A 26,014-nucleotide genomic window follows, 5' to 3' on the forward strand; every position below is an offset into this window, starting at 1 on the left:
TGAAACTAAAAGCTCCTTCACCAAGTACTTGTGGTACTAGTTACCCAGAACTTCTTTGAGTTTACCACAACCTAAACTGCAGAATTTCGAGTGAATAACTTCTTACTGCTTTTGTTGATTTGTTTCTGTGGTGCACCTTGGTGTCACCTGGCCTTCACTGGGCTTGAATGAATTTATGACGTTTTAGATCCAGTTCTTTTCTCAGTAAATTAGGTTAATTTAAGTGTTGTCACATAGCACCACTGCGCTCTTAAACCTACAGTGCAAATATGGACATATCTTTAAAATTTTGTGTTTGCATCTTTTAATTCTTTTAGAGAGCCTGTAGATTCCCCCACTTTGAGTCGATGGTGCTGACACTGACTTGCTATTAGGATGCTTTCCCAGAGGCATGAAGAGTGGGCAGTGTGTGGGGATAGGAGAGAGTCGTTTTGCAAAATTGAGAGGGGTGGCCTTATAAAGGATGGTGAGATTGGAAATTGTGGGCAGGAGACCTGATAAACGGTTTGAGCAAAGATAGGATATGCCAGGGTTATTCAGTTGGGGTTTTTTAATTTATTTATTTATATTTTATTTTATTTTTTGGCTGTGCTGTGAGGCTTGCCAAACTAACATATCTTAGTTCCCCAACCAGGGATTGAGCCCGGGCCCTCAGCAGTGAAAGCACCGGACCACCAGGGAGTTCCCAGTTGGGTTTTTTTTAGATAAAATAGAGGAGCTGAGGGGGATGGCGTCTTAGAATGAGAGGCAATTATAGAGGTGGGCTGGGGTCAGATTTTGAGGAGTTTGAAGTGATGTTGGGGTTTGATTCTAAGTATTTTACTTAATAGCATCATGACGACTCTTTAAAGTAGGTATTGGTATTGGTCTCATTTTACAAGTGAGAAGACTGAGAAAAAGAGACTAATTTGCCACATCTTACACACATGGTGAAAGCTAACCGACACACACCTAGGCAGATAAGCTTATGAATTTGCCCCATAACTTCTGCTCCATTTAACTCCATGTCACAGATATGAAGGGTTTGTGTCATCCTGGGTGAAGAATCCTCTTTTTGTAGGGATATTTAACTCTATAGTGATAGAGACAGACCTCCTTATCGGTAGAATGGGGTTAATACATCGACCCCAGGTTGTTGGGAGTGTGAATTCAAATAAATGTGTGACAAAATGAAAATATTTGTGTACTTAGATTCTTGTAGCACATAAGTGCTACCATTATCATCATCACCATCACCTGCTGTGGTTTCAGTACTTGAGTTTATGTACATTTAAAAGTGTCCCTGTTATCTTCATATTTAAGTAGAACTCCTAAACTTTTTTTGTCAAAGATATCAGCGTTGGGACTTCCCTGGTGGCGCAGTGGTTGGGAATCCGCCTGCCAATGCACGGGACACGGGTTTGAGCCCTGGTCCGGGAGGATCCCATGTACCGCAGAGCAACTAAGCCCGTGCGCCACAACTGCTCAGCCTGTGCTCTTAAGAGCCCATGAGCCGCAGCTGCTGAGGCCCCTGCACCTAGAGCCCGTGCTCTGCAATAAAAAAAGCCATCACAGTGAGAAACCTGCACACCACAATGAAGAGTGGCCCCCGCTTGCCACAACTAGAGAAAGCCCACACACAGCAACAAAGACCCAACATAGCCAAAAATAAATAAATAAAATAAATAAATTTATTTTTAAAAAAAGATATCAGTGTTTTATAAAATGTTAGTAGTACACCAGCCATAACTTGTAGATTAAAGTAGAAAAATCTCCTTGCAGAGGAGTTAACAGAATTATTTTGTTTTCAGAATAGCATATCTGAATCATAATAAGAAAAAGAATCTCTTATACTGAGAACAAAGCTTACAGATGTTGAAGAAGGTTCGGACCCATTGTATGTGTCAGCGGTCCTGGCCCACAGGGTGTGGGGTGGCGGTGCTCCTATTGCTCGAAGAAGGGCTTCGTTTGGGAGCTTTCGAGGGGATTCCTGTATTGGATTGGCAGATGTAGATTTTCTTTCTTTCTCTTTTTCTCTTGCTCTTTCTGTCTTCTTAACTAGAACTTTCAGACATCTGCAGAAGTAGAGTAATAAAATGAACCTCAGTGTGCCCATTCTGACTTGAACAGTTTCCACCCTCACATTTTGCTTTTATTTTGTTTCTTCCTCCCCTCTGCACACACAGTTTTAAAAAGTGTTATGTCTGTATGTATTTACTTCTTTATTTTCAGGCCAGGTGTGATTTAACAGCATGCCATTTGCCGTAAACATTTCAACATGCATCTCTAACAGACGCCATTCCAGTTTCTTGACTATCACGACCATTCCCAAACACTCACAGACTTTATTTCTTAAAGGCAGAAAATTATATTCAACTATAAGTTCCTAAGAATTTTAAAAAACAAATTTTTACACTTGTTTCCCTTTGGGGAATATACATGTTAACTCCTTTGGTTGCCACCATTCCATGAAATATAATTCAGAGAATGCTGAAACACTGTAGAACAAGCAAAAGTCTGAAATTCCTTCTTCTGTCTGGGATAATAATTTTAGTTATTTTTTTATTGAGTTTATGAGAATAAGAAAAATAATACGAAAATCTTTTTGTTGTGTTCTCAGTCTTTGGATTCTGTGTGCTGTTTGGGTTTTAATGTGTGGAGTAGAATGGCTGTTGGACAGGGTCTGTTGTGATTAGGATTTTGGACTTGAGTGGCAGGGACATGTGACTGCTGTGTGAGGGTTATTTTTGGGATCTGGGTGTCGGCTTCTCATCAGAAACTATAGAAAGTTAGTGGGAGATGCACTTGCGGAGGCTCAGAAAGCAACAAGCGTTTTTATGTGAGCTTTTGAACTTTCGAACATGGGTTGTTGCTTCAGCAAAGAATTAAGTAGTGACAATGACAGTGAAAAAACTGGCCTGTTAGAAAAATCTGTGGAGGAGAAGGAACCAGAGAACAAGATAAGTAAAACTTTATCTTCATTATTCGGTACCTTTGGAGGTGAGGAACTTCATGGCGTGGGACGCAGGGCCGGTGTGTGGGCCGGGGTTTTTGCGAGGCCGGTGCACAGACAGGGTACAGTGCCAGGGCGGCCACTTAACTCTGTCTCCTCTCCCACGTCTGGGTTCTTAACTGGGTCTGAAAGTGTGGGTGAGGCTGATGAGAACCCCGATGTCGCTGCTGTCGGGTGGGGTGGTGAAGGTGCCTGCGCCCCTCTGAGCGGGGGCCTCCCTGAGGGTGAGGGACCCCGCTCACGTGCCCCGGCGCCCTCCAACCGGGGCCTTGGCAGCCACCCTCCCTGCTGTCGCCCAGCCACTTGGGAAAGCTCTGCAGTAGAGAATGAGGTAGCGGTAACTGTTCAGATTGGCAGCGCTGCTAACTCTGCAGGTCTGAATCGTGGGGAGAGGGAGGGTGGAGATCCTGTTTGTGGTGACCACAAACGATGTAGGAATTCACGAGAGAGGGGGTCTTACAGTATTTGTGTTATTGACCCTGATGGCCAAGACGTTGGAGATGAGCTGTGTGCTCATGTGCATGAAACAGCTGTGGCTCCAGAGAGTCGTCCAGCTGTCACCTCCAAGGGGGTCTGCGGAGGGGCCTGGCCACCAGACAATGCTGCCCAAGGGCCAGGGGAGTCAGAGGCACCGCAGGCAGAGCCATCCCCGCAGTGCAGGCCACTCCCAGGGGAAAGGAAGGAAGCTTTTAACGAGAAAATTGAACCTAGTGCTGAACTTTTGAGTGATGGTGACCCACCCCGTAAAGTAAACATTGGTGACCAGCAGGCAAAGACTTCCACCAGGTTTCCTGAAGATTACACAGAAAGGAGTGTATTACATAATGTTGGCACACTCCCCACATTAAATATCAGCACAGACATTGACTCGCGACTGTGTCTGTGCACTGTCCCAGAAGGGAGAGAGCACTGCAGTTCAGGACTGGGAGGTCAGGTGGCTGATTCCCATGTTAATTTAATTAATGGCACTTCAAACGTTGAAAGAAACTGTGATTCTGGTGCTATAACAGCTACTGTAGATCAGAGTTTAAACTCTGAAAAGGAAGGAGAAAATAACTCTATAAAACCACTAAAAGACAATGATTGTTCCAGTTTAGATGTTAGCAGATCAGACAGTCTCCTTTCCGTAAGTCTAGATAGAATCAATTTAAGTTCAGAAAGATGTATCACTTCACTGAGCTTTGGAAATGAGTGTCTTCCTATTCATGCAAATATCCAAGAATCAGCCCCTAACAGATGTGATGATCCGGGCACTGAGCTCCTCCTGGGGCCAGTGATGCTTGAGCAGCACCAGGGTGACTGCAGCTTGGAAGTGGGAAGCAGCCAGCTTGCAAACAAAGCAGAATTGTCTTTGCAGTCTCAAAATAGTTCATCTTATCAACATGAGGATGAAATTAGCATTTTTGAAGATGAGGGTTGTGGTTCGAGGGCTTTTGAATGGAGAGCTGCCTGTCAGGTACATCTGAGTGCAGACATTAGGGCCAGCAAGGCCCAGATCGGTGATGTAACGTGTGCAGTGCAGGCAGCCGACGTGGAGGGAGTGTTCCGAAACTCACAGGAAGTGCCCCGAAACGGCGAGTCTCTCTATGGCTCCAGGTGGCTCAAGAGTGACTTCATTTCCTCTGCGTGTATTTTCACCTGCGCTGAAGAGGAAAGCGAAACAGAGGATGAAACGTGTGTGAAGAGCTCAGGGATTCACCCTCACAGACTAGAAAGTGCTGAACAAGAATCACTGAGAGCCAATCACAGAGAAACCAGTAAAATTGACATAGGAAGTGTCCAGTCAGACCCTAAAACAGCCTTTGACTGGGAAACAAATGCACAAAAATGCAAGGCGGTGCGCAGTCAGGATGTGCTGGCTTATGTTAGTTCTAGTGTAGCAAAAAACCCTGACTTTGAAACAAATCAAGTAGAAAAAAATGATGAAACTTGTAGAGTGAATGACGACAGATATAAAGATCTTAGCCTTGTGCCAGCTTTAAACCAGAGTTCGAGTCCAGGTGCGTGGGAGTCAGAAGTAGTGCAGATGAACTCTGTGGACAATGGTGGAAGCCCGCGACTGAAGCAGGTTTTCTCCAAATCAGCTGAAGAAGTTTCTGATGGCTCCGGTGGACGTGCATTGGGGGTGGGAAAACCAGAGCTGCTCGGTGGAGCAGAGAAGGAGACGCTTTGTCTGAAGGAAGGCGGCAGTGGTCCCGGCATCATCAGCTGTGTGGGTCTGCGCGGGACAAGTAGACATGCATGCCGTTTCAGACAAAGGGGTGCCAGGCCCACTGTGCAGGGACCTGGGTTACATAGGGAAGTGGGTTTGGTGGGAAGTTCAAAGGTGATCTTTGGAAGAATGGAGTTAGGGGGCGCTCGTGCGGGGTGCTCCTGCTTGGCTGGTGTTGACCCTGCCGAAGTGGACGGATACTCAGCTGCTCCTCTCGGTGGTCTGCAGGTGATTCCCGTCATCCCAGATGACAGCAAGGAAATAGCAGTACCAGGTTGCAAGGACTCTATTCTACCACTCATATCTGAAAAGCCCTCAAAGGGGGATTTGCAGAGCTTCCCAGAGGAACTGTACTCCCACTTTTTGAATGAACTTTCCTATTACCCGATGGCAGAGTTGGCAAGACAGATGTTTTCTGAAGGGCTGGCAGACGGTTGTGGATATCAAGTGGGCTGCCCGTGGACTAATACAGCTGCGAAAGATACATTAGAAGAGCAGATATTTAGTGAGGACCTGCACAGTAAGCCACAGGACCTAGAGATCTCTTTGTTTTGGATGGAAAAGCCCCCTTATCAGCTACCAGTGGCAGAAGATGGTGTTATTTGGGGATGGCAAGAGAGAGGTGGACAGTTAGTAAGTATGCTGTACCAGTTCTTATAATTGTGCAGTGATGTGCTAATCTTTCATTTTGATTGCTTTTAACTCAGATTAACAAAGATTTATTCTAAACAGTTGGCAGTCGTTTGAATGTTATTGTAAAGCTATAAGTTAGTATAACATCAATTTAACCATTTCCAAACTGAAGAACGTGAATTTGGTTCGCTGGTTAGTATATTTAAGCCAGAATCTATGTGTCAACTCTCGTTAGCACTAACCCCTGCATGCTGGTCATCAGATGCATGTGCCCCCAGAGGCTGCTCCCCTCAGTTTCATCCGTCCTGTTCTCACCACCGGCCCCTTGTTGGAGCGGAACAAACTTTTGGCCCATTGGGTGTTTAAAGTCACTTCTAAGAAGTTTACACTTGCAGAATATAGAGGCATTAAAATCTGTGCTTTCCACTGTTTTTGTATGGTAACCATCTAAGGGAGGTAGAACTTGATGCTTTTAACTGGCTCCAAAATCTTGGTTCTGTCTTCTTTTAGTCAGAAGCACCTGCAGAGCTTTTTGGACCGCAGTGCTCAGGCCCCACTGGTTTGGGAGAACCTTCGCAAATGATCCTGCAACGGGCAGCTAGTTTGAGCATCTTCCTAGAATTTCTGTAATAAATGAAATATTCAGCAAACAGGAAGTTAGTCTTGCTCTTAAAGCTGACCTTTGGACCTGCATACTTGTAATAGCAAAATCTCATTCATTCAATCAGTAGTTTATTTTTAGTGATTTTTGTTGCATTAGGCAAGAAAAATGGTGATAGTAAGGAGATAGATGATAGATGTGGCTCCAGTGTTATGCCTATTATATGGAAATAAACAAGTAGAAATTAAATCCTATAATTTATCCATTAACCTCCTTTCTTTCCTTTCCATGCCCACACTTGGGAGTTTTACCAGAGACAGTTACATTCAAGTTAATCAGTTTTGTTCCTTAAGCAGTTATGGAGGCAAAACACTACCTAATCATTTCCATCAGTGGATGTGGTTGACACCTAGCTGCGAGAGTCCGTGCCTGTACCTCAAGTAGAGTGCCCATGGGTCTTGCTCTTATGTGGGTGAGGTGTGCGTGCACTGTTCTGTATTAGCTTTTCACTTGTGAGATGTGCCCAACAGTATTCTAATTTGACAGACTACATTTAATGAGAGTGCTCTTTGTTCAGAACTCCAGTTCTCAAAGTGCTTGTATAGACATCTTTTTAAACTAGTCTTAAGTAGCCACTGTTATTCCATTTTACAAATAAAAAGCCAGAGTTACAGATGTCATGACTGTAAAGCCTTACTAAAAACTTAGTGGCAAATCCAGGAATAGTCCATGCTAACTTAAAATAGAAAATGAGTGCTTCTTTTCCTCTATTATCTCACCTATTTTATGTTCTCCATGTGCCTTTCCCTTCCTCTGGTGTTAGTTACTCTGGTTCCTACTCAGTAACTCATCAGTGGGACCATTCTGTTTCCTGGCCAGAAAATGTAAGTTTATGAGTTGATAGGTTATTTATTTTTGTTAATGGAGCGTAGCATTTAGAGGGTTAGAAAGTTTCTTTGGAGCGTCAAGAATTTGGGGATACTGTACTCTTCAAAGAGTAACATTGGTCATTTGTATAGAATGGCCTCAGCATGTGGCCATTAAGGTCAGCTCACCGCTGGTTCTAATAACCATTGCTTAGCCATGATTTTTCAGTGGAAAAATAAGACTTAGGAAGCCGTGCAGATGAAACTTGAGTTCTTGACAATCAGTTGGAGGTCCCTATGACTGCAAGAGAGCAGCTACATTTTTAAAGAAATATTTTTAGTACAAGTTGTTTCTCATGTGAGTTACATGAAGTTAATGAACTCTTGATAGATGTTTTGTTTTTCCTGATATTAGAACACAGTTTTCTAATTACCATAATATTTGTTGGCAAGTTACTTAACCTTTCTCTGCCTTGGTTTTCTTCCTTGTGAAATGGGGTGTGATGACCACTGCCTCCTAGGGTGTTAGGATTAAACGCAGGTACGTGCGTGGTGTGTGCCTGTCACCCAGCAGGCCCTCGTGCTAGCTGTCATGTTGTTCCCCCTTAATCATGTCTCCGTTCTTGCATCCCATGTCACACCTCAGAGTACCTCTTGAATACTGGTTAACTGCTCAAAACTGGTAAGTCCCTAATACTTGATTTACTGCTTTAGAAGTAGTAAATTGTGTACAGATAGGGTTCCATTCAGCTGTAGCATAAAACCTTTCACAAGTTGTCAAATAGTGGAAAGTAGAATTTTCTGTTATTACTTTATTAAACATTCATTCCTTCTGCATGTTTCTCAGGCAGCTCCATGCTGACCTCAGGACTGCCAGGTGTCAGCCGTGAAGTGTGCCCAGGGTGGACGTCCGGGAACCCTCGGGCCGCAGAGAGGACAGGACATGTCCTTGCGGTGCGAGCAGAGGGGGAGGAGCACGCGGCCCTGGGATGCTGCTTGCAGGCAGGGCGCTCCCAGGACCATCTGTGTGTGTGTGTGTGTGTGTGTGTGTGTGTGTGTGTGCGCGCGCGCGCGCTAAAAAATGTGTGTCGGTGATGCAGCGTAGCCAACGGCAGATGGTGCTAAAAATGGAAAAGACCAGTGTGGGTTGGTGTTGGGAATTTGGAGAATGTATAGCATGTCCACGAGGTCAGGGGAGTATGTTCCGTGGGTGGGAAACTTGGTGTGTGTTGTGTGGTAGAACGAGACTGGGTCTAACCAGAAAAGGTGATTTACGCTAGTATTAGAATAGGAAAGAAAATAAAGATGTGAGTTTAAAAAAAGAACAGATTGAAAAGGTGTAACTGCTGAGAAAGGCAGTGGTGTCTGTGAGGTGCAGAGCGTCTTCTGCGTTGCTGTGCTCAAGGCAGGAGTCGTTTCTGCCTGTTCCCCATGATACTCTGATTGCCTCCTGCTGTACCGGGCACTTAGTGAGAATTTCAAAAGTATTTGTTGGAGAGATGGGTGGATGTACAGAAGCAGAGACCAGAAATGAGCTGGAAGTTTAGATGTCATTTAAGAAGGGAGCTTGAAGAGTAAGTGCTTCTTGAGAGTGATATTCTTGAAGGAGAACAGGGACCCTATTCTTCGCCCTATCCAGTACTTTACTTAAAAGGACTCCAGATAGACCCTCACTTAGGTGCCTGGTTTTGTGGGCATGAAGTTTATTGCCCACGCCTCCTAGGTATGAACAGAATATATTTTATAGTTTTAATTCACATCAGTCTGTATGCTCAATTTCAGAAATCATTTCATTTTTCACTACAAACTTTAATTGCCCCAGCTAGAGTGAATTTATTCTTTTTTAGGATTGTTAACCCACATGTTGTTTCCTTCTTGGCTCATATGGTGCCCCTGACCTTGGAGACAGCATCTCTGGGGTCATGCAGTGAGGCTGCTCCCAGTTTGGAGCTCCTGCCTGGCACTACCTGGGGGCTTCTGGGACCTGGAACCTTGTCTCCCTCCCTTTGGAAGCTCTGGCCCCTGCACAGTGGTGTTAAGGCTTATGGTGCCTGGGAAAAGGCAGATCGTTTGGCTAGGTTTTGCTCAAGAATCATGGCAGTAGAACTGGAGTTAGTTTGGGGGGGCAGCTGTCCCTGGGACATCAACTTTCTTTTAGATTTTGGGAGCCACTCAACGTTTGTAAGCAGGAAAGGAAAAATCCAGGGGTGGTTGTGGGTTTAGTAGGGTGTGCCAGAGAAGACCTCAGCAATCCCCAAGGGGTGTGAAGGCGTGAGCCAGCCGTGCAGATGTCTGGGAGTGTTCTGGTTAAATGGAGCCGGGCAAGCAGAAGGGCCCGGTGTGTCCAGAACAGCGAGGAGGCCGAGTAACTGGAATTGAGCACAAAGAGTGGCCGCACCAGGCACCTCTCCGACAGACTTTCATTTTCTGCAGCCTTTACTTCTGTGAGTGTTCGAGCTTTATTTTAACATTTTATCCATTGATATTCAGATTTCTAAATCTGTGAATTGTGTTGGGAATCTGGAACAGAGATGATAATTGGATCACCAGTTATTTATCAGTTACACAGTTGATCAGATATCTCCATGAAGGCAAGGGCTCTTTCATTCCTGTTTCTGGAGAGCCTTCTACTTAGTAAGAACTTAAAATCTACTGGTGAGTTGAGTTCTGAGTACATCAACTTTTATTACTTTTTCACTTGATTTCATCCTAAACGTACGTGTAAATAGGTTCATCCTTTTTCGCATAAGTTCTCTAAGGTGGATGTGTTTTAACTCTGAATTAGTAAGTAAAATTGCATTTGATTGAAATTTGGATACAAATGAATATATCACATTTTTTCTTAGGTACCAACGGCCAAGGTTTCAGAGCTAAACCCTAATGCAAAAGTATGGGGGACTCCTGTGTTACACTTGGAAGCAAGTAGTGCAGCGGATGGCAGTGTGAGCGCAGCCTGGGAGGCGACGCCCGGCCGCGGCCAGGAGGGTGAGTGGGTGGGGGCGAGGGGCATCTTTCCTCTTGGCTTCGGCTTTGTTTCCTTGTAGTTCATCTTTGGGAAAGTGTTTATTAAGATCTGTGTCATGGTTAGTGACAGTATTTGAGAGCAACGAGGTTTCTCACAGTCAAGTTAAAAAGGTCAGGTAACTGCAGGTATAAGTCTTTTGTTTTGTTTTAAGAGAAGGCTGTTCTTCTAACCCTGCCTTTTGGGGTGAAATTCTTAATTACAGGATTGGACACCAATGGTGATGGTGACAAAAGTCATGAGAATGCTGCACTGTCAGATTTACAGGAGTCAGACCAGACAGCCATGAGCACTTTGGGTCTGGACCACTCAGAGTATGAATCACCGCCTGAAAATAGCGAGACGGGTAAAGCTGTTTTATGAATTCATTTTCGTATAGAGTATGGGCTTCTTTATGTTGCATTTTTAATTCTTTGTTCATTTCTTTTTTGTTTCTTCCCTTGTGGTTTGATGATTTCTTTAGTGTCATGCTTGTGTTCTTTTCTCTCTAGCTTTTGTGTATCTATTGTAGGTTTTTGATTTGTGGTTACCATGGGGTTCCTCATATATGTTAACCTATAACTATATCTACTTATTTTAGACTGATAGTCATTTAAGTTCGAACACATTCTAAAAGATCCTTCTTTTTTTACTCCCCTCCCCCACATTTTGTTTTTGATGTCATTTTGTATATTCTTGTTTCTCCCTTAACTGTGTATTGTAGTTATAGTTGCTTTTACAGTTTGTATCCTTATCTACATACTGACTTACTTAAGTAATCTTCATTCCTTACTATATGTCTGCCTTTCCTAGTGGGATTTTCCCTTTCCAATAGATTCTTAGTTCTTCTCCACTTCGAGAAGACCCTTCAACATTTCTTTTAGTGTAGGTTTAAGTATTGAATTATTTTAGTTTTTTGCTTGTCTGAGATGTTCTTTAATCTCTTCTTCAATTCCAAAGGATAATCTTGCTGGATAGAGTATCCTAGGTTGCAGGTTTTTCCCTTTCAGCCCTTAAAGTATATCATGTCACTCCCTTCTGGCCTGCAGAGTTTCAGCAGGAAAATCAGCTGATAGCCTTATGGGGGTTCCCTTGTATGTGACTCTTTGTTTTTTTCTTGTTGTCTTTAGAATTCTCTCTGTAACCTTTACCATTTTAACTATGATATGTTGTGGTGTGGGTCCCTGGGTTCATCTTGTTTGGGACCTTCTGTGCTTCCTGTACCTGGATATCTGTTTACTTCTTCAGCTTTGGGAAGTTTCCAGCCATAATTTCATCAGACACATTTTCTACCCCCTTCTCTCTCTCTCCTCCTTCTGGAACCCGTATAATATGATTGTTAGTATGCTTGATGTTGTCCCAGAGGTCCCTTAAACTATCCTCATTTCGTTTCATTTCATTTTATTTATTTTTTTGGCTGTGTTGGGCCTTCGTTGGTACACGCGGGCTTTCTCTAGCTGCGGCGAGCGGGGGCTACTTGTTGTTGTGGTGCTCAGGCTTCTCATTGTGGTGGCTTCTCTTGTTGCAGAGCACAAGCGGTGTGAGCAGAGGGGGAGGAGCACGCGGGCTCAGTAGTTGTGGTGCACAGGCTTAGTTGCTCCACAGCATGTGGGATCTTCCTGGACCAAGGCTCGAACCCGTGTCCCCTGCATTGGCAGGTGGATTCTTAACCACTGTGCCACCAAGGAGGTCCCAAACTATCCTCATTTTTAAAAATTTATTTTTCTCTTTGCTGTTCTTATTGGGTGATTTCCATTATTCTATCTTCTAGATCACTTATGTGTTCTTCTGTGTCACCTAGTCTGCTTTCATTCCCTGTACTGTCTTTCTCATTTCAGGTATTGTATTCTTCAGTTCCGACTGGTTCTTTTTTATATTTCCTAGTTTCTTGTTAAAATTCTCACTGAGTTCATCTATTCCTTTCCCTAGTTCAGTTAGCATTCTTATTACTAACGCTTTGAATTTTTTATCTGATAAGTTATTTATCTGTTTCATTAGGGGTTTTTACGGGGTTTTTTCCTTTTCTTTCATTTGAAACATATTCCTCTGTCTTCTCATTTTGTTTAACTTTCTCTGTCTCTATGAAATTAGATGAAACAGGTAACTATCATGGCTGGGGGTGGGGGTGGGGGTGGGGGGGCCCATGGTGCTGGAACAGAAGCCTTGAGGGTTGGGTTTGAGCTGGTTCCATTCCCTCTAAATGTATGCAGACCCCCTGACCCCGCAGTGGTTCCTCCGCCCTAGTGGAGAGCAGGCCAGAGCCAGAGGGGCTGGAGTGAGCTGGGGTGCACACTAGGTGGTCCCAACACGCCATCAGAGCCCCAGGCCATTTCTAGTCCAATACCTCTGTGCACACATGTACCGACAATGACCACCCTCGCCCTGTTCAGAGCTTTGTGTGCTTTTAAAAATTCAGCTTGTTAAATCTTTCCCTAAACAATGTGCCTTTCACTGCTTCCTTTGATTCTCCTTTAAACTGACTCTTCTGTTGATGCAGAGGTGAGAGGTTCTGGTCCAGAGGCCTCACAGGGAATGTAAGACCTGAATAGTTCCTGAAAGGCAAATCAGATTTAAATAGGAGAAGCAGAAAACTAACCATAGGGCAAAACGTCAATAAAAGTACAGAGAGGGAGCGTTAATGTTGAAATTGAGAGTCAAACCCAAAAGGAGTTGGCTTTCTGTAAAAGGGATATTTAAAGCTTTTCAGAAGAAGGAGAAGAGGAAGAGAGCAGTTCTCTTTTGGGGTCCAGAGTGTGGACCAGCATAGAAATGGCTGTAGGTAATGGGACACCAGTTGCTTGCCTCCGATTTTGTTTCTGCCTTGATCTAAAAGACCAAACAATTTTTAAAACCCCAACAGACCTTAGGGGTAGGCTACACTCTCATTATTGCCAGTTGGATGGGAAAGCTTGAGTGGAAAGAAATAGCTCCCCCAAACTGGCTGCCAGCAGTTGAGCAGAGCAGCTGCCTGTGGAGCGTGTTCAGGCCCCTGTGTGACTGTCTAGAGACATGCTTGGGTTAGAGAAGATTACATGACTGAGAAAGCCTGCCCTCCCTTTCTCGCCACCAGCTGTGGTGTTATATACGAGACGTGCGTAATAAGCACCATGGAAGTGTCTGGCATTAAATATTTGTTTATTTTCCCCTTGAAGGGGCCCCACGAAGACCTCATCCACACGGTTGCTGCTTCGGTTGGCACTGACTGACCTTTGTGGTCACATGCCTACCTGGACCCTCGCTTCCCTCCTCACTCTGCCTGGATTGCACAGACCTTCATTTCAGTTACTTCCTCGCATCTAACTTCTTCACAGTTGCTTAGGAAATGCCTCCATCTTGTTTAAATATAATTCTCTACCTACTCTGTGTCTGTTCCTGAGCAGATAGACAGATGTGGCTAAAGAAAAAATTATAGCAGTGTGGAATGGTCTCATTTTCCATTCACGGTCTCAGACTAGCGGGGCTGCGTGGCCCCGTGCAGCCCAGCTTCTGGACGGCTATTTCACACCTACCAACCTTGGGGTAGAGAGCATTAATGAAGCATAATTGATGTACCATAAACATCACATGTTTGGAATATCCTAACCTTTCTATAAGTTTTATTTTCCTTAGTTTAAAGCACAGTATTCAGTGCATTCTAGAATTGACTTGCTGATTCTTCCCTTCCTCACTGATTTCTCTCCCGAATTTGATGAGGTGTGTGTACACATGAAAAACCATGACCCAGTCAAGATAACAAAGCTACCTGTGCCCTTCCTCCTGCCCGCTCCCTGCCCCTGCCAACCACTCATCTGCTTCCTGTCACTGTAGATTAGTTTGGGGTTTTCTAGAATTTTATGTAAATGGAGTTTTATAGTTTGTGCTCTTTTTCTCAGGCTTTTTTTACTTGCTAATTTTGAGATTCATTCATATAATAACATTTATGGGCCTTTCCTTTTTATTGCCAAATAGTATTCCATTCCATCATATACCAGTTTGTTTTTCTATTCACCTGCTGATGCATATTTGGATTGTTTCCAGTTTGAGGCCCTTACAAATAAGGTTGCTATGGACATTTATAAACAAGGGTTTGTATGTACATATGTTTTCATTTCTCTTGGGTAACTACATAGGAATGGAGTAGATGCATCATCTATTAGGCATAGGTTTATCTTCACCCTTTGCACTCCCACCTGCAGTGGATCAGAGCTCCAGTAGCTCCACGTCCTCACCAGCACTTGATACAGTCTTTTTAATGTTAGCCATTCTAAAAGGTAGGCAGTGGAATCTTATTGTGGTTTTACTTTGTATTTTCCTAATGATTAACGGTGCAAAACATCTTTTCATGTGTGTATGTTTTCTTTGGTGAAGGGTCTGTTCAAGTCTTTTGCCCATTTTTTTACTGGGTTGATTTATTATTGAGTTGAGAGTTCTTTGGACACAAGTCTTTACCAGATATGTAACTTGCAAATACATGCTTCCAGTCTGTGGCTTGTCTTTTTGTTCTCCTAACAGTATCTTTTGAAAAGCAGAAGTTTAAAATCTTTTATATCGTCCAATTGTGGATCTTGCTTTTGGTGTTTTTCCTGCGAAATCCTTATTTAATCCAAGGTTGCAAAGCTTTTCTACTATAAGTTGTATGGTTTTAAATTTTACATTTTTTAGGTCTGTGGCCCATTTTAAGTTAATTTTTGTATGTGGTGTGAGGTGTGAAGCAAAGTTCTTTTTTATTTTTTTCTCACATGTAGATATGCAACTGTTCCAGTACCGTTCGTCAGAAAGACTCTCCTTTCCCCACTGCACTGCCTTTGTGCCTCTGTCAGAATCATTTGTCCCTGAGTATGTCGGTTTGTCTCTGGACTGTCTCTTCTCCATCCTTATCTTGGGACAACAAAACCACGCTGTTTTGCTTACTGTAAATAATTCTTAAAAACAGGTAGTATTAGCCTTCCAGTTTTGTTCTTTTTCAGAGTTATTTTGGCTATTCTAGGTCCTTTCCATTTCCATGCAAATTAGAATGAGCCAGTCAATTTCTATAGAATGCTGAGATTTTTATTGGGATTTCATTGACTCTGTAGATCAGTTGGAGAAGATTGACATCTTGGCTAGATGTTCATGACATGGTGTATGTCTCCACTTGTTCAGATCTTCTTTAATCTCTCTTGACTGTATTTTTCAGTTTTCAGCCTACTGGCTTTTCACATCTTTTGTCCAATTTATCCTTAAGTATCTCATATTTTTTGGTGCTATTGTAAGTGGTTTTTAAAAATTCAATCTGCAACTGTTTATTACTAGTAGACAGAAATATAATTAATTTTTATAAATTTATATCATACCCTGAAAACTTGTTAAGCTCACTTATTAGTTTTAGAAACTATTTTGTAGATTCTGTTGGATGTTCTATATAGGCTATCGTGTTATCTGTGAATAAATTCAGTTTTATTTTCTATCCAATTTGGTGCCTTTTATTCCTTTATCTTGCATGGTTGCACTGATAAGGTCCTTCCTTACAAAGGTGAACAGATGTGGTGAGAGCAAACATCTGACTGATCTTAGGGGGGAAAACATTGTCTTTCACCATCATGTATAATGTTAGTTGTAGTTCTGCATATATGACCTTTATCGGTTGACAGGTACCCTTCTGTTATGATTTGCTGAGACTTTTAAAGAGGAATGGTTAAAGAGGAGTTTTTGATACTTTTTTCTTCATCTATGGCAATGACCAAATATTTTTTTCTTTTTTAGTGTGTTAAGATGAATTACATTGATTTTTTTTTTTTAATGTTTAACCAACCTTAAATTCCTAGGGTAAGCCTCACTGGGTCAGGATGTAATACACTTCTGATATATTGTTGGATTAGACTGGCCATAATTTTGCTTAGAATTTGTACACTTGTGTTCATGAGGAATATTGCTCTCTAGTTGTATTTTTGATGTTTTCCCTCCTATTAAATTTTTGGGAAGAGTTTATTTCTTCCTTAAATGAAGAATGAAGCCATCTGAGCCTAGAGTATTGATTGTGGGAAAGTTGTCAGCTACAGTTTGTTTTTTTATATAGGGTTACTCAGGTTTATTTCTTCTTGAGAAAGCTTTGGTTACTTATGTCTTTACTTATGTACTTTGTCCATTTCATCTAAATTTTCAGTTATTGCATAGAATGCACATAATATTCTGTTTATACTTTTAATATCTGTAGAATCTGTAGTCATGTCACATCACTCATTCCTGTTATTGGTAATGTATGTCTTTTCTCCCCTCCTCCCCCTAGTCAATCTGGGTAGAGGTTTGTCAATTTTATTCATATCAAAGAACCAGTATTTGGATCATAAGTCAGATCCTATGGTCTCTACCTTTAATTTAAATGTTTAGAACATTAACGTTTACTGCGGTAATTGATATGGTTAGGTTTGAGCCTCTCACCTTCTATTTGTTTTAGAATAGCTTTAGGCTTACAGAAAAATTGAGAAGATTGAGTACAGAGAGTTCCCATAGATGCAGCATTCATTTTCTCCTGTTAACATCTTACATTCGTATGATATATTTGCCACAGTTACTGAACCAGTGTTGGTACGTTTTACCTAATGTCCTTTTCCTGTCCCAGGACACCATGTTACATTTAGTTGATGTGTTCTTAAGGCTCCTCTTGGCTGTAACAGTTTCTCAGACTTTACTTGTTTTTGATAACCTTGATAGTTTTGAGCAGTACTGGTCAGTTATTTTGTATGGTACTGGAATTCATTTGATGTTTTTCTCATCATGATGGGTTTGAGGGAAGGAATACCACAGAGGTTAAGAGCAGTTTTCATCCCATCATTTTAAGGGTACATACTATCAGCATGATTTATTATGGTTGATGTTGACCTTGACCAGTTGGCTGAAGTAGGTTTATTATTAGCTTTCTCAACTGTGAATTTACTCTTTTTTTCCTCCCTCTTTCCATGTGGTGCTCCTTGGAAGGAAGTCACTGACTGTACCCAACCTACACTTAAGGAATGTCCCCTTCATGAGGGCAGAGAATCTACATAAATAACTTGGAACTCTTATGCATAGGGATTTGTCTCTTCTCCCTCATTTATTTATTTGTTCAGCCATTGACTTGTATCAGTGTGGACTCATGGGTGTTAGTGTATCCACGTGTAAAAACCATCACTGCTTTATTTGATGGCTCCGATGCTCTACCTTTGGCCATTGGAAGCTCTTCTGGTTGACTCCTCCACTGACCTACCCCATCGGTGAAGGGGTTGTGGTGGTTGTTGTTGTTGTTTTGTTCTCATTCTCGCTGCTCTGGTCCTAGAATCAGCCATTTCTCCAAGGAACCTTGGTTTCTTGTACTGGAAAATGGTATTTTATAAGAAAGCAAGCTTCCATACTTATCCATGCAGTTAGCATTTCTGGTATTCTTTATTCCTGTGTGTAAATCCTGATCTCCCTCACTTGGCCTTAAAGATGCTGTGGTGCTCTCTTTTTACCTGCATTATTTCTGATAACGCTATCATCCTTAACTTTGTTCCACTGTTTAAACTCTTGCTGCTTTTTAAACTTTGTTCCACTGTTTAAAATCTTGCTGTGCCTGGTGGCGCAGTGGTTGAGAGTCCGCCTGCCGATGCAGGGGACACGGGTTTGTGCCCCGGTCTGGGAAGATCCCACATGCCGCGGAGTGGCTGGGCCTGTGAGCCATGGCCGCTGAGCCTGCGCGTCCGGAGCCTGTGCTCCGCAACGGGAGAGGCCACAGCAGGGAGAGGCCCGCGTACCGCAAAAAAAAAAAAAAATCTTGCTGCTTTTAAGATTTTTCTCATTATAATCATTTTGAGTATTTTGATTATGATGTATCTTAAAGTCTTAAAGGTAATCTTCTTGTTTCTTGTGGTTGGGGTTTGTTGAGCTTCTTGATCTGTGATTTAGCAATGGTTTCATCAAACTTGGAATATCTTGGCTGTAATTTCTTCAAATGCTCCTCCCCCACCTTGCCATTTCTTCTCCTACATGCTCTCTGGTTATACCTATATTAAGCCCCTCGAAGGGATCCTCTGTCCTTTTTAAAAAAAATCTTATTTTTCTGTTTCATTTTGGAAAGTTTCTCATATCTTCAAGTTCACTAGTCTTCTATACCATCTGATCAGTTGTTAATTTCACAAACTATATTTTTGATATCAGACATTGTAGTTTTCATCTGTACAAATTCTATTTGGGTCTTTTTTTATATTTTTCATATTTCTACCTAACCTTTGGAGCACGTGAGGTACAGGTAGGATAACCATTACAGTGTCTTTGTCAGTTAATGTTAACATCTGTATGGGATAGGTTTCTTTACACTCACTGTAATTTTTGGTTAGACTGGATTTGACTTTGTTAGGTACTTAATATTTTTATATTTCTATAGACATTTTGGTTCTTATTCCAGGATGCCACAAAGTTACTTGGAAACAAATTGATCCTTTCATATCTTGTTTTATGATTTGTTAGGTATGAGTGGAGCAGTGCTCAGTCTGAGGCTCATTATTTCCCACTTCTGAGGCCAGACCCTTCTCTCCTCTTGCCAGTGTGTTTGGGGCTTTGTGAGCATGAGGTCTTCCAGGCCAGCTGGTGGAACAGGCACTGTGGAGCAGGATATGTGAGCTCCCTTCTTCCTTTCAAGTGGTTCTTTCCTGGCCTCAGGGAGTCCATCATACCTGTGATGTGCATAGAAACACGCACCTGCCTCAGGAGGTTCCCCGTGCCTCTGGGCGCCCTCCCAGTGCACTCTGTCCCGCGCCCTGAACTCATTGAACCCGCTGGCTTCCATCTGCTTCCCGCTTCCTGAGCCCAGGCCCACGACCGTTGTGTGTCTTTATCTTTCAGGAGCCGATGCTCTACATCTGGAAAACTTGCTTCACTTATTCTTTATTATTTTTTTTAAATAAAAAAAGTACTCATTCAAAACCCACCACGTGCCAGATTTACTTAGGACACATCAGTGAATATGATCGATGAAAGCCTTTACCCTACTGGTGCTTACATCTTATCGGGCAGAGACAGACTATTCATAATACACATAATAAATAAGTTCATGTTATATAATGTAAGGGTGATAAACACAGTGGAAAAGACAAATCATGGTAGGGGAGGTTACAGTTTTTTCTAGCTTTATTTAGGTATAATTGACATGTAAAAATTAATTATACTTAAGGTATACAGCAACAGGATGGTTTGATATCCATCACTTCACATACTTACCTTTTTTTTTTTTTTTTGGTATGCCGAGAACACAAGATCTACTCTCTCAGCAAATTTCAAGTATACGGTACAGTATTATTATAATCACCATGCAGTACATTAGATCCCCAGAACTTATTCATCTTATAACTGAAAGTTTGTACCCTTGGATCAACATCTTTCCATTTTCCCACCTCCAGCCCCTGGCAGCCATGGTTCTACCCTCTGGTTCCATGTGTTCAGTTTTTTTAGATTCCACATATAAGTGACATTGTGTAGTCTTTTGGGGGTCCTGTCTGACTTATTTCACTTAGCATAATATTCTCCAGATTCATTCATGTTGTTGCAAATGGCAGGATTTCCTTCTTTCTTGTGGAATAATATTCCATTGTGTGTGTGTGGTGTATACCACATTTTTTTTATCCATTCATCAGTAGACACGTAGGTTGTTTCCATGTCTTGGCTATCATAAATAATACTCGAGTGAACATGGAGGTGCAGACATATCTTTGAGATCCTGATTTCCTTTCCTTTGTATATATGCCCAGTAGTGGGATTGCTGGATCATGTGGTAGTGAGTGCTATTTTTAATTTTATGAGGAACCTCCACACTTTTCCATAGTGTTCCATTGGCTACACCAATTTACATTCCCACCAATAATACACAGGGGGTCCCTTTTCTTCACATCTTTGCCAACACTTGTTATTTGTTACCTTTTTTTGATAATAACAATTCTAACAGGTGTGAGGTGATCCTCATTGTGGTTTTACTTGCACATCCCTAGTGATGAGAGATATTGAACATCTTCTCATGTGCCACTTGGCCATCTGTATGTCTTCTTTGGAAAAATGTTTATTTAGGTCTTTTACCCATTTTTTAATCAGAGTTTTTTTTGCTGCTGAGTTGTGTGAGTTCCTTATGTTTCGGATATTAACCCTTTATCAGCTACATGATTTGTAAATATTTCCTCCTGTTCAGTAGGTTGCTTTTTCATTTTGTTGATGCTTTCCTTGGCTGTACAAAAGCTTTTGAATGGAATGTAGTGTCCCACTTGTTTATTTTTGCTTTTCTTGCCTGTGCTTTTGGTGTCATATCCAAAAAAATTGTTGCCAAGACCGATGTATAGGACATTTTTTCCTACATGTTTTTCTGTAGTTTTATGGCTTGAGGTCTTACATTTAAGTCTTTAATTCATTTTGAGTTGGTTTTGTATATGATGTAAGATAAGGGTTCCATTTAATTCTTTTGCATGTGGCCATCAGCTTTCCCCACACTGTTTATTGAAGAGACTGTCCTTTCCCCCTTAAGTATTCTTGGCAGCCTTGTTGAAAATCAGTTGATCATAAATATACGGGTTTATTTCTGGGCTCTCAATTCTGTTCCATTGGTCTATATGTCTGTTTTTATGCCAGTACCATACTTTTTTGATTACTATAGCTTTTTAAAGTAGTTTGAAATCAGGAAGTATGATGCTTCCACCTTTGTTCTTCGTTCTCAAGATTGCTTTTGCTATTCAGTGTCTCTGTGGTTCCATACAAATTTTAGGATTGTTTGATGTATTTATGTGAAAAATGCCATTGGAATTTTGATAGGAATTGATTACATTGAATCTGTAGATTGCTTTGGAAATTTTTACATGGAGATTTTCACAATATTAATTATTCCAATCCAGGAACATGGGGTATCTTTTCATTTATTTGTCTTTCATTTCTTTCATCAATATCTTAAAGTTTTCAGCTTACAGATCTTTCTCCTCCCTGGTTGGATTTATTCCTAGGTAGTTAATTCTTTTGGATGCAATTGTGAATGGGATTGTTTCCCTAATTTCTTTTTTGGGTAGTTTGTCGTTAGTGTATAGAAATACAGTTGGTGGTATGTCACAAGTCACGTAGGCTTTCTTCTTTGTTCTGCATTCTTTTTTCTCTTTGTTCCTGTAACTGGCTAATTTCATGTGACCTGTCTTTGAGCTTGCTGATTCTTCCTTTTGCACAATTAGGTCTGCCAGTGCCCTGTGGTTTTCTCCTTTGTGTCACATTCTACCTGTTTACTGTTGACTTGTTTGACTATTGATTGCCTCCCAATGAGAGCAGAGACTGCCTCACTGAGGCTGAGTAAGCAGTTCCACAGCAGTGCCCAGCATGCAGGAGATAGCTAAAGGAGAGACAGGACATATCTGTTCAATGTGAATTTAAATGGTGCTCAGGAGAGGCCTTTCTGGATGAAGGAATGAAATGAGATTGTGGTTTCAACGGCCATTTCTGATTTTGTCTCATTTGCTCCATTGGTTTTGTTTGTTTTGTTTTGTTTTTTGCTGGTGGGAGATGGATTTTGTTAAAGCTCTTTATATAAAACACACACAAGCTCTCTGTCCTTATTTGTCATCAGTGTTCCCACTTTGTCTTTGCTTTTTTGATGGTCTTTAACTTTGACTTTTAAAATACAAGTGTCTCTTGTTAGAAAGTTCTTCATGTATTATTATGCCATGCAAATCTACATAGTAGTGTGCAAAAAAACTTTTAGTTATTTTGATTATTTCCTGTATATTTTATGTTTAGTATCTCATGTGCTTCTAGGTTACTTGAAAATCCTTTTTGAATTGAGACAAAGCATTAAATAAGCTTATACTTATTTTGTAATAAAAAGCACCAGCCCTAGGTGCTTGGACTTCAGTAGTTGTGGCTCGCAGGCTCAGTAGTTGTGGCTCATGGGCTCTAGAGTTGTGGTGCATGGGCTTAGTTGCTCCGCGGCATGTGGGATCTTCCCGGATCAGGGATCGAACCCGTGTCCCCTGCATTGGCAGGTGGATTCCTAACCACTGCGCCACCAGGGAAGCCCTCAGGTTATCTTTTGAAACTGTGTTTTTGTTTGGGGGGCAGTGTTTTTTTTGTTTTGTTTTTTTTGCCTCTGATTGCCTTGTAAAATATCATTTTTCTTATATTCTCTATACATTATGTAGATAAATTACTATGTATATTGAAAACATTAGAATTGCTGTTACTGAATCATGTGCTTGGTAAATTTTAAGCCATTTTTCCATTGCTTCTCTGTAGGAGGAAATGAATCTCAACCAGAAAGCCAGGAAGACCCCCGGGAAGTACTTAAAAAAACATTGGAATTCTGCTTGTCTAGGTGAGGATGGTAGTGTTTTTCTAGTATCTCATATCTAAGGTGTTGTGCACTGCTACTATCTACAGATGTCATGCTTTATACAGAAGGAGTATCTGTTAACATCTGTGTCTGTACGTCCATCTGTAGGAAGTCGAGATCCCCCCTACCCCCATCCCCTGCCCACGGACTTGGACTCTGATGGTGGGGCCATAGATGGTCAGCCTCACAGGTTTTAGTCCTAGGTCGTGCTGTTGGTCACTTTACTGCTTTTCCATCCTCTGCTGCAGAGGGCTGTTGAGGCCAGAGTTGGAGTCACAGCCCCTCTGACAAGTGTTCCAGCCTGAACTGCAAGCACTCTGGGCACCAGCCTTTCTTGACCTTATCACATTTTTCTTACTTTTTCATTCTCTTAGCTGGGTTTCCTTACTTTAAGAAGTTGTGTTTCTATTTTTGTTTGTTTGTTTGTTTTTGTTTTTGTTTTGTTTTGCGGTACACGGGCCTCTCACTGTTGTGGCCTCTCCCGTTGTGGAGCATAGGCTCCAGACGCGCAGGCTCAGTGGCCATGGCTCACGGGCCCAGCCGCTCCGCAGCATGTGGGATCCTCCGAGACCGGGGCACGAACCCGTGTCCCCTGCATCAGCAGGCGGACTCTCAATCACTGCACCACCAGGGAAGCCCTGTGTTTCTTTTTTTTTTTTTTTTTTTTTTTGCGGTACGCGGGCCTTTCACTGTTGTGGCCTCTCCCGTTACGGAGCACAGGCTCCGGACGCGCAGGCTCAGCGGCCATGGCTCACGGGCCCAGCCGCTCCGCGGCATGTGGGATCTTCCCAGACCGGGGCACGAACCCGTGTCCCCTGCATCGGCAGGCGGACTCTCAACCACTGCGCCACCAGGGAAGCCCCTGTGTTTCTATTTTTTAAAAGCTATTCAAACACTTTTTAGAACAAAGATGAGCTATAAATACATTTTTTAAAAGATTTACCTGCTCATTAATTTTGATTGTATAAAGTGCAGTACACTTTTACTTTTGCTCTCTCTGCCTCCCCAGATGTCTTTGACAAAATCGATGTAAGGTCACAGAGATGGCAAATTGCAGGGGGGGTTTTGAACTCAGCTCTCACTCCAGGGCAGTACCATACCACACTCGTGCCTCTTGTGAAGCTTCCTTTTAAAGAAGTTGTGAATTAAGACAGATTGTCTTCTTTCTCCAGGGAGAACCTTGCTAGTGACATGTACCTTATATCGCAGATGGACAGTGATCAGTACGTGCCAATCACCACGGTAGCTAACCTGGACCACATCAAGAAGCTCAGCACCGACATGGACCTGATTGTCGAAGTGCTGAGATGTAAGTAGACTGCAGCCCAGGCTGCATCGTACGTGGTCTTGACAGCATTTTTCTTGCCAGTGTGATGCTTAGATTCACAGCCATTTGTGCTAAGGTACCCGGCCTGGCGTCACAGATGGGCCATTGTAGGTTTTCTAGCAGGTGTGCGGTGGTATCTCATTGTAGTTTTAATTTCTGTTTCTTTAGTGCCTGATGACACTGGGCAGTCTTTTCATGTGCTGCCTTTCTGAGCTGTCTGTTCAGATGCCCCACCCCCACCACTTTTTTTTTTAATTAGTTTTATTACAGGTGAGATTTGAGGAGCGTGTATTTGTGTGCAGTTTGAGATGCACGTATCTGTATTTGTCCTTATTGGAGTTGTGATTTGCAAATACATTCTCCCAGTCTGTGGCTTCTCTTTTTGTTCTAATAATGTCTTGAAAAGCAGAGTTTTCAGTTTTTTTATATAGTCCAATTTATTAATTTTTTTCTTTTATGGATCTTGCTTTTGGTATTGTGCCTAAGAAATCTTTGCTTAATTCAGGGTCACAAGGATTTTCTCCTAGAAGTTTTAGTTTTAGGGTTTACATTTTTAGGTCTGTGATCTATTGTCAGCTGATTTTTGTATGTGGTATGAGCTCTCTACCCCCTTGCATGTGAATGTGCTGCTCTTCCAGCCCATTTGTTGAAAACACTCTGCTTCTCCACTGCACTGCCTTTGTGCCATTGTGAGAATCATTTATCCCTGTATGTGTGGGTTTCTCTCTGGGTCGTATGTCTGTCCTCGATCTATTTTGTCTGTTTTGATGCCATTGCTGCAGTGTCTGGATGGCACTGGCTTTTATAGTTCATCTTAGAGTAGTTGCAAAATCTCCGGCTTTGTTTTGGCTCTTCCAAATGCTTGGCATTTCCATGTGAATTTTAGAATCGACATTTTGGTTTTTCAAAAGGTCCTATTGGTATTTTTACTGGGATTACCTTAAATCTATAAATCAATTTGGGGAGTATTGACATTTTAACAATATTGGGTTTTCCAATTCATGAACATAGGGTATCTCTCCATTCATTTAGAAAAATCTTAAAAATTTTTCTCTTGGCAATGTTTTGCAGTTTTCATAGTGCAGGTGTTTCATATCTTACCAGATTTATAACTAAGTATTTCATATTTGGGCATAAATATTTTTATTTCAATTTCTAGGTATTCGGTGCTAGTATGTAGAAATAAAATTTATTTTTGAATATTAATCTTGTATACTTAAACCTTTTGAAACTCACAATTTAGTTTTTTATGGAAATTGCATCAGATTTTCTACGTAGAGCTCAGCTTGAATGAAAGTGAATGAAAAGGTTACCTTCTTACACCCGGTCTGGGTGCATGTAATTTCTATTTCTTGCATTATTGCCCTGGCTTAAGCCTCCAGTGCTGTGTTGAGTAGAAGTGGGGAGAGTCAGCACCCTTGCCTTGGCCCATCTTCTAGTAAGAAAGATGCTAGACGTTGGTTTTTTTGTAGGTGAGGAGGTTTCCCTTCTATTCTTAGTTAGCTGAGAATTTTTATCAGAAACGAATGTTGGATTTTGTCAAATGCTTCTGCATCTATGAGATAGTTGTGTGGGGTTTTTTTTGTTTTTTAGCCCATTAATATGGTGAATTACATTGCTTATTTCTTTTGGTAAACCAACCTTGCATTACTGAGAAAAATCCACTTGTCATTCATTATGTATTCCCATCTTTATATATTGTTAGATTCAACTTGGCAAAATTTGGTAAGAATTTTTATTGTTCATGGGAGATATTGGTCTATAGTTTTCTTGTTGTGTAATGCCTTTGTTTAGTTTGGGTATCAAAGAACTGCTGGCTTCATAGGTTGAATTGGAAAGTACTTTCTTAAGTTCAGAAGAGTTTGTACTATAGAATTGTTATTTTTTTCTTGACATTTGGTAGGATTCTCCAGAAACCACATGGGCCTTGAGTTTTCTTTTCTCATGGATCCTACTTCCCAAAAGTTAGCTTTGGTACTAAGGGATGTTTCCATTTCTGATGTTGGTAATATATGTCTTCGTGGTGGTACACAGCTCTGAGCCCTGATTTTGATCCTGGTGTGCTA

The 26,014-nt window shown here is 41.7% G+C and overlaps 1 protein-coding gene across 2 annotated transcripts in view; it reads left to right on the forward strand.

The window, feature by feature from the left end:
• LARP4B (La ribonucleoprotein 4B) overlaps nt 1-26,014 on the forward strand; it is an 84,802-nt gene that overhangs the window by 39,095 nt on the left and 19,693 nt on the right. For both annotated transcript variants that reach the window (XM_082617259.1, XM_082617260.1), the window contains exons 4-7: nt 10,151-10,289; nt 10,532-10,672; nt 22,525-22,603; nt 23,794-23,930. In XM_082617259.1, the coding sequence (XP_082473385.1) occupies nt 10,151-10,289; nt 10,532-10,672; nt 22,525-22,603; nt 23,794-23,930 (496 nt within the window). The remainder of the gene's footprint in view (nt 1-10,150; nt 10,290-10,531; nt 10,673-22,524; nt 22,604-23,793; nt 23,931-26,014) is intronic.

This window comes from Mesoplodon mirus, assembly GCF_964341445.2.
Source record: "Mesoplodon mirus genome assembly, chromosome: 4".
Lineage (NCBI taxonomy): Eukaryota > Metazoa > Chordata > Mammalia > Artiodactyla > Ziphiidae > Mesoplodon > Mesoplodon mirus.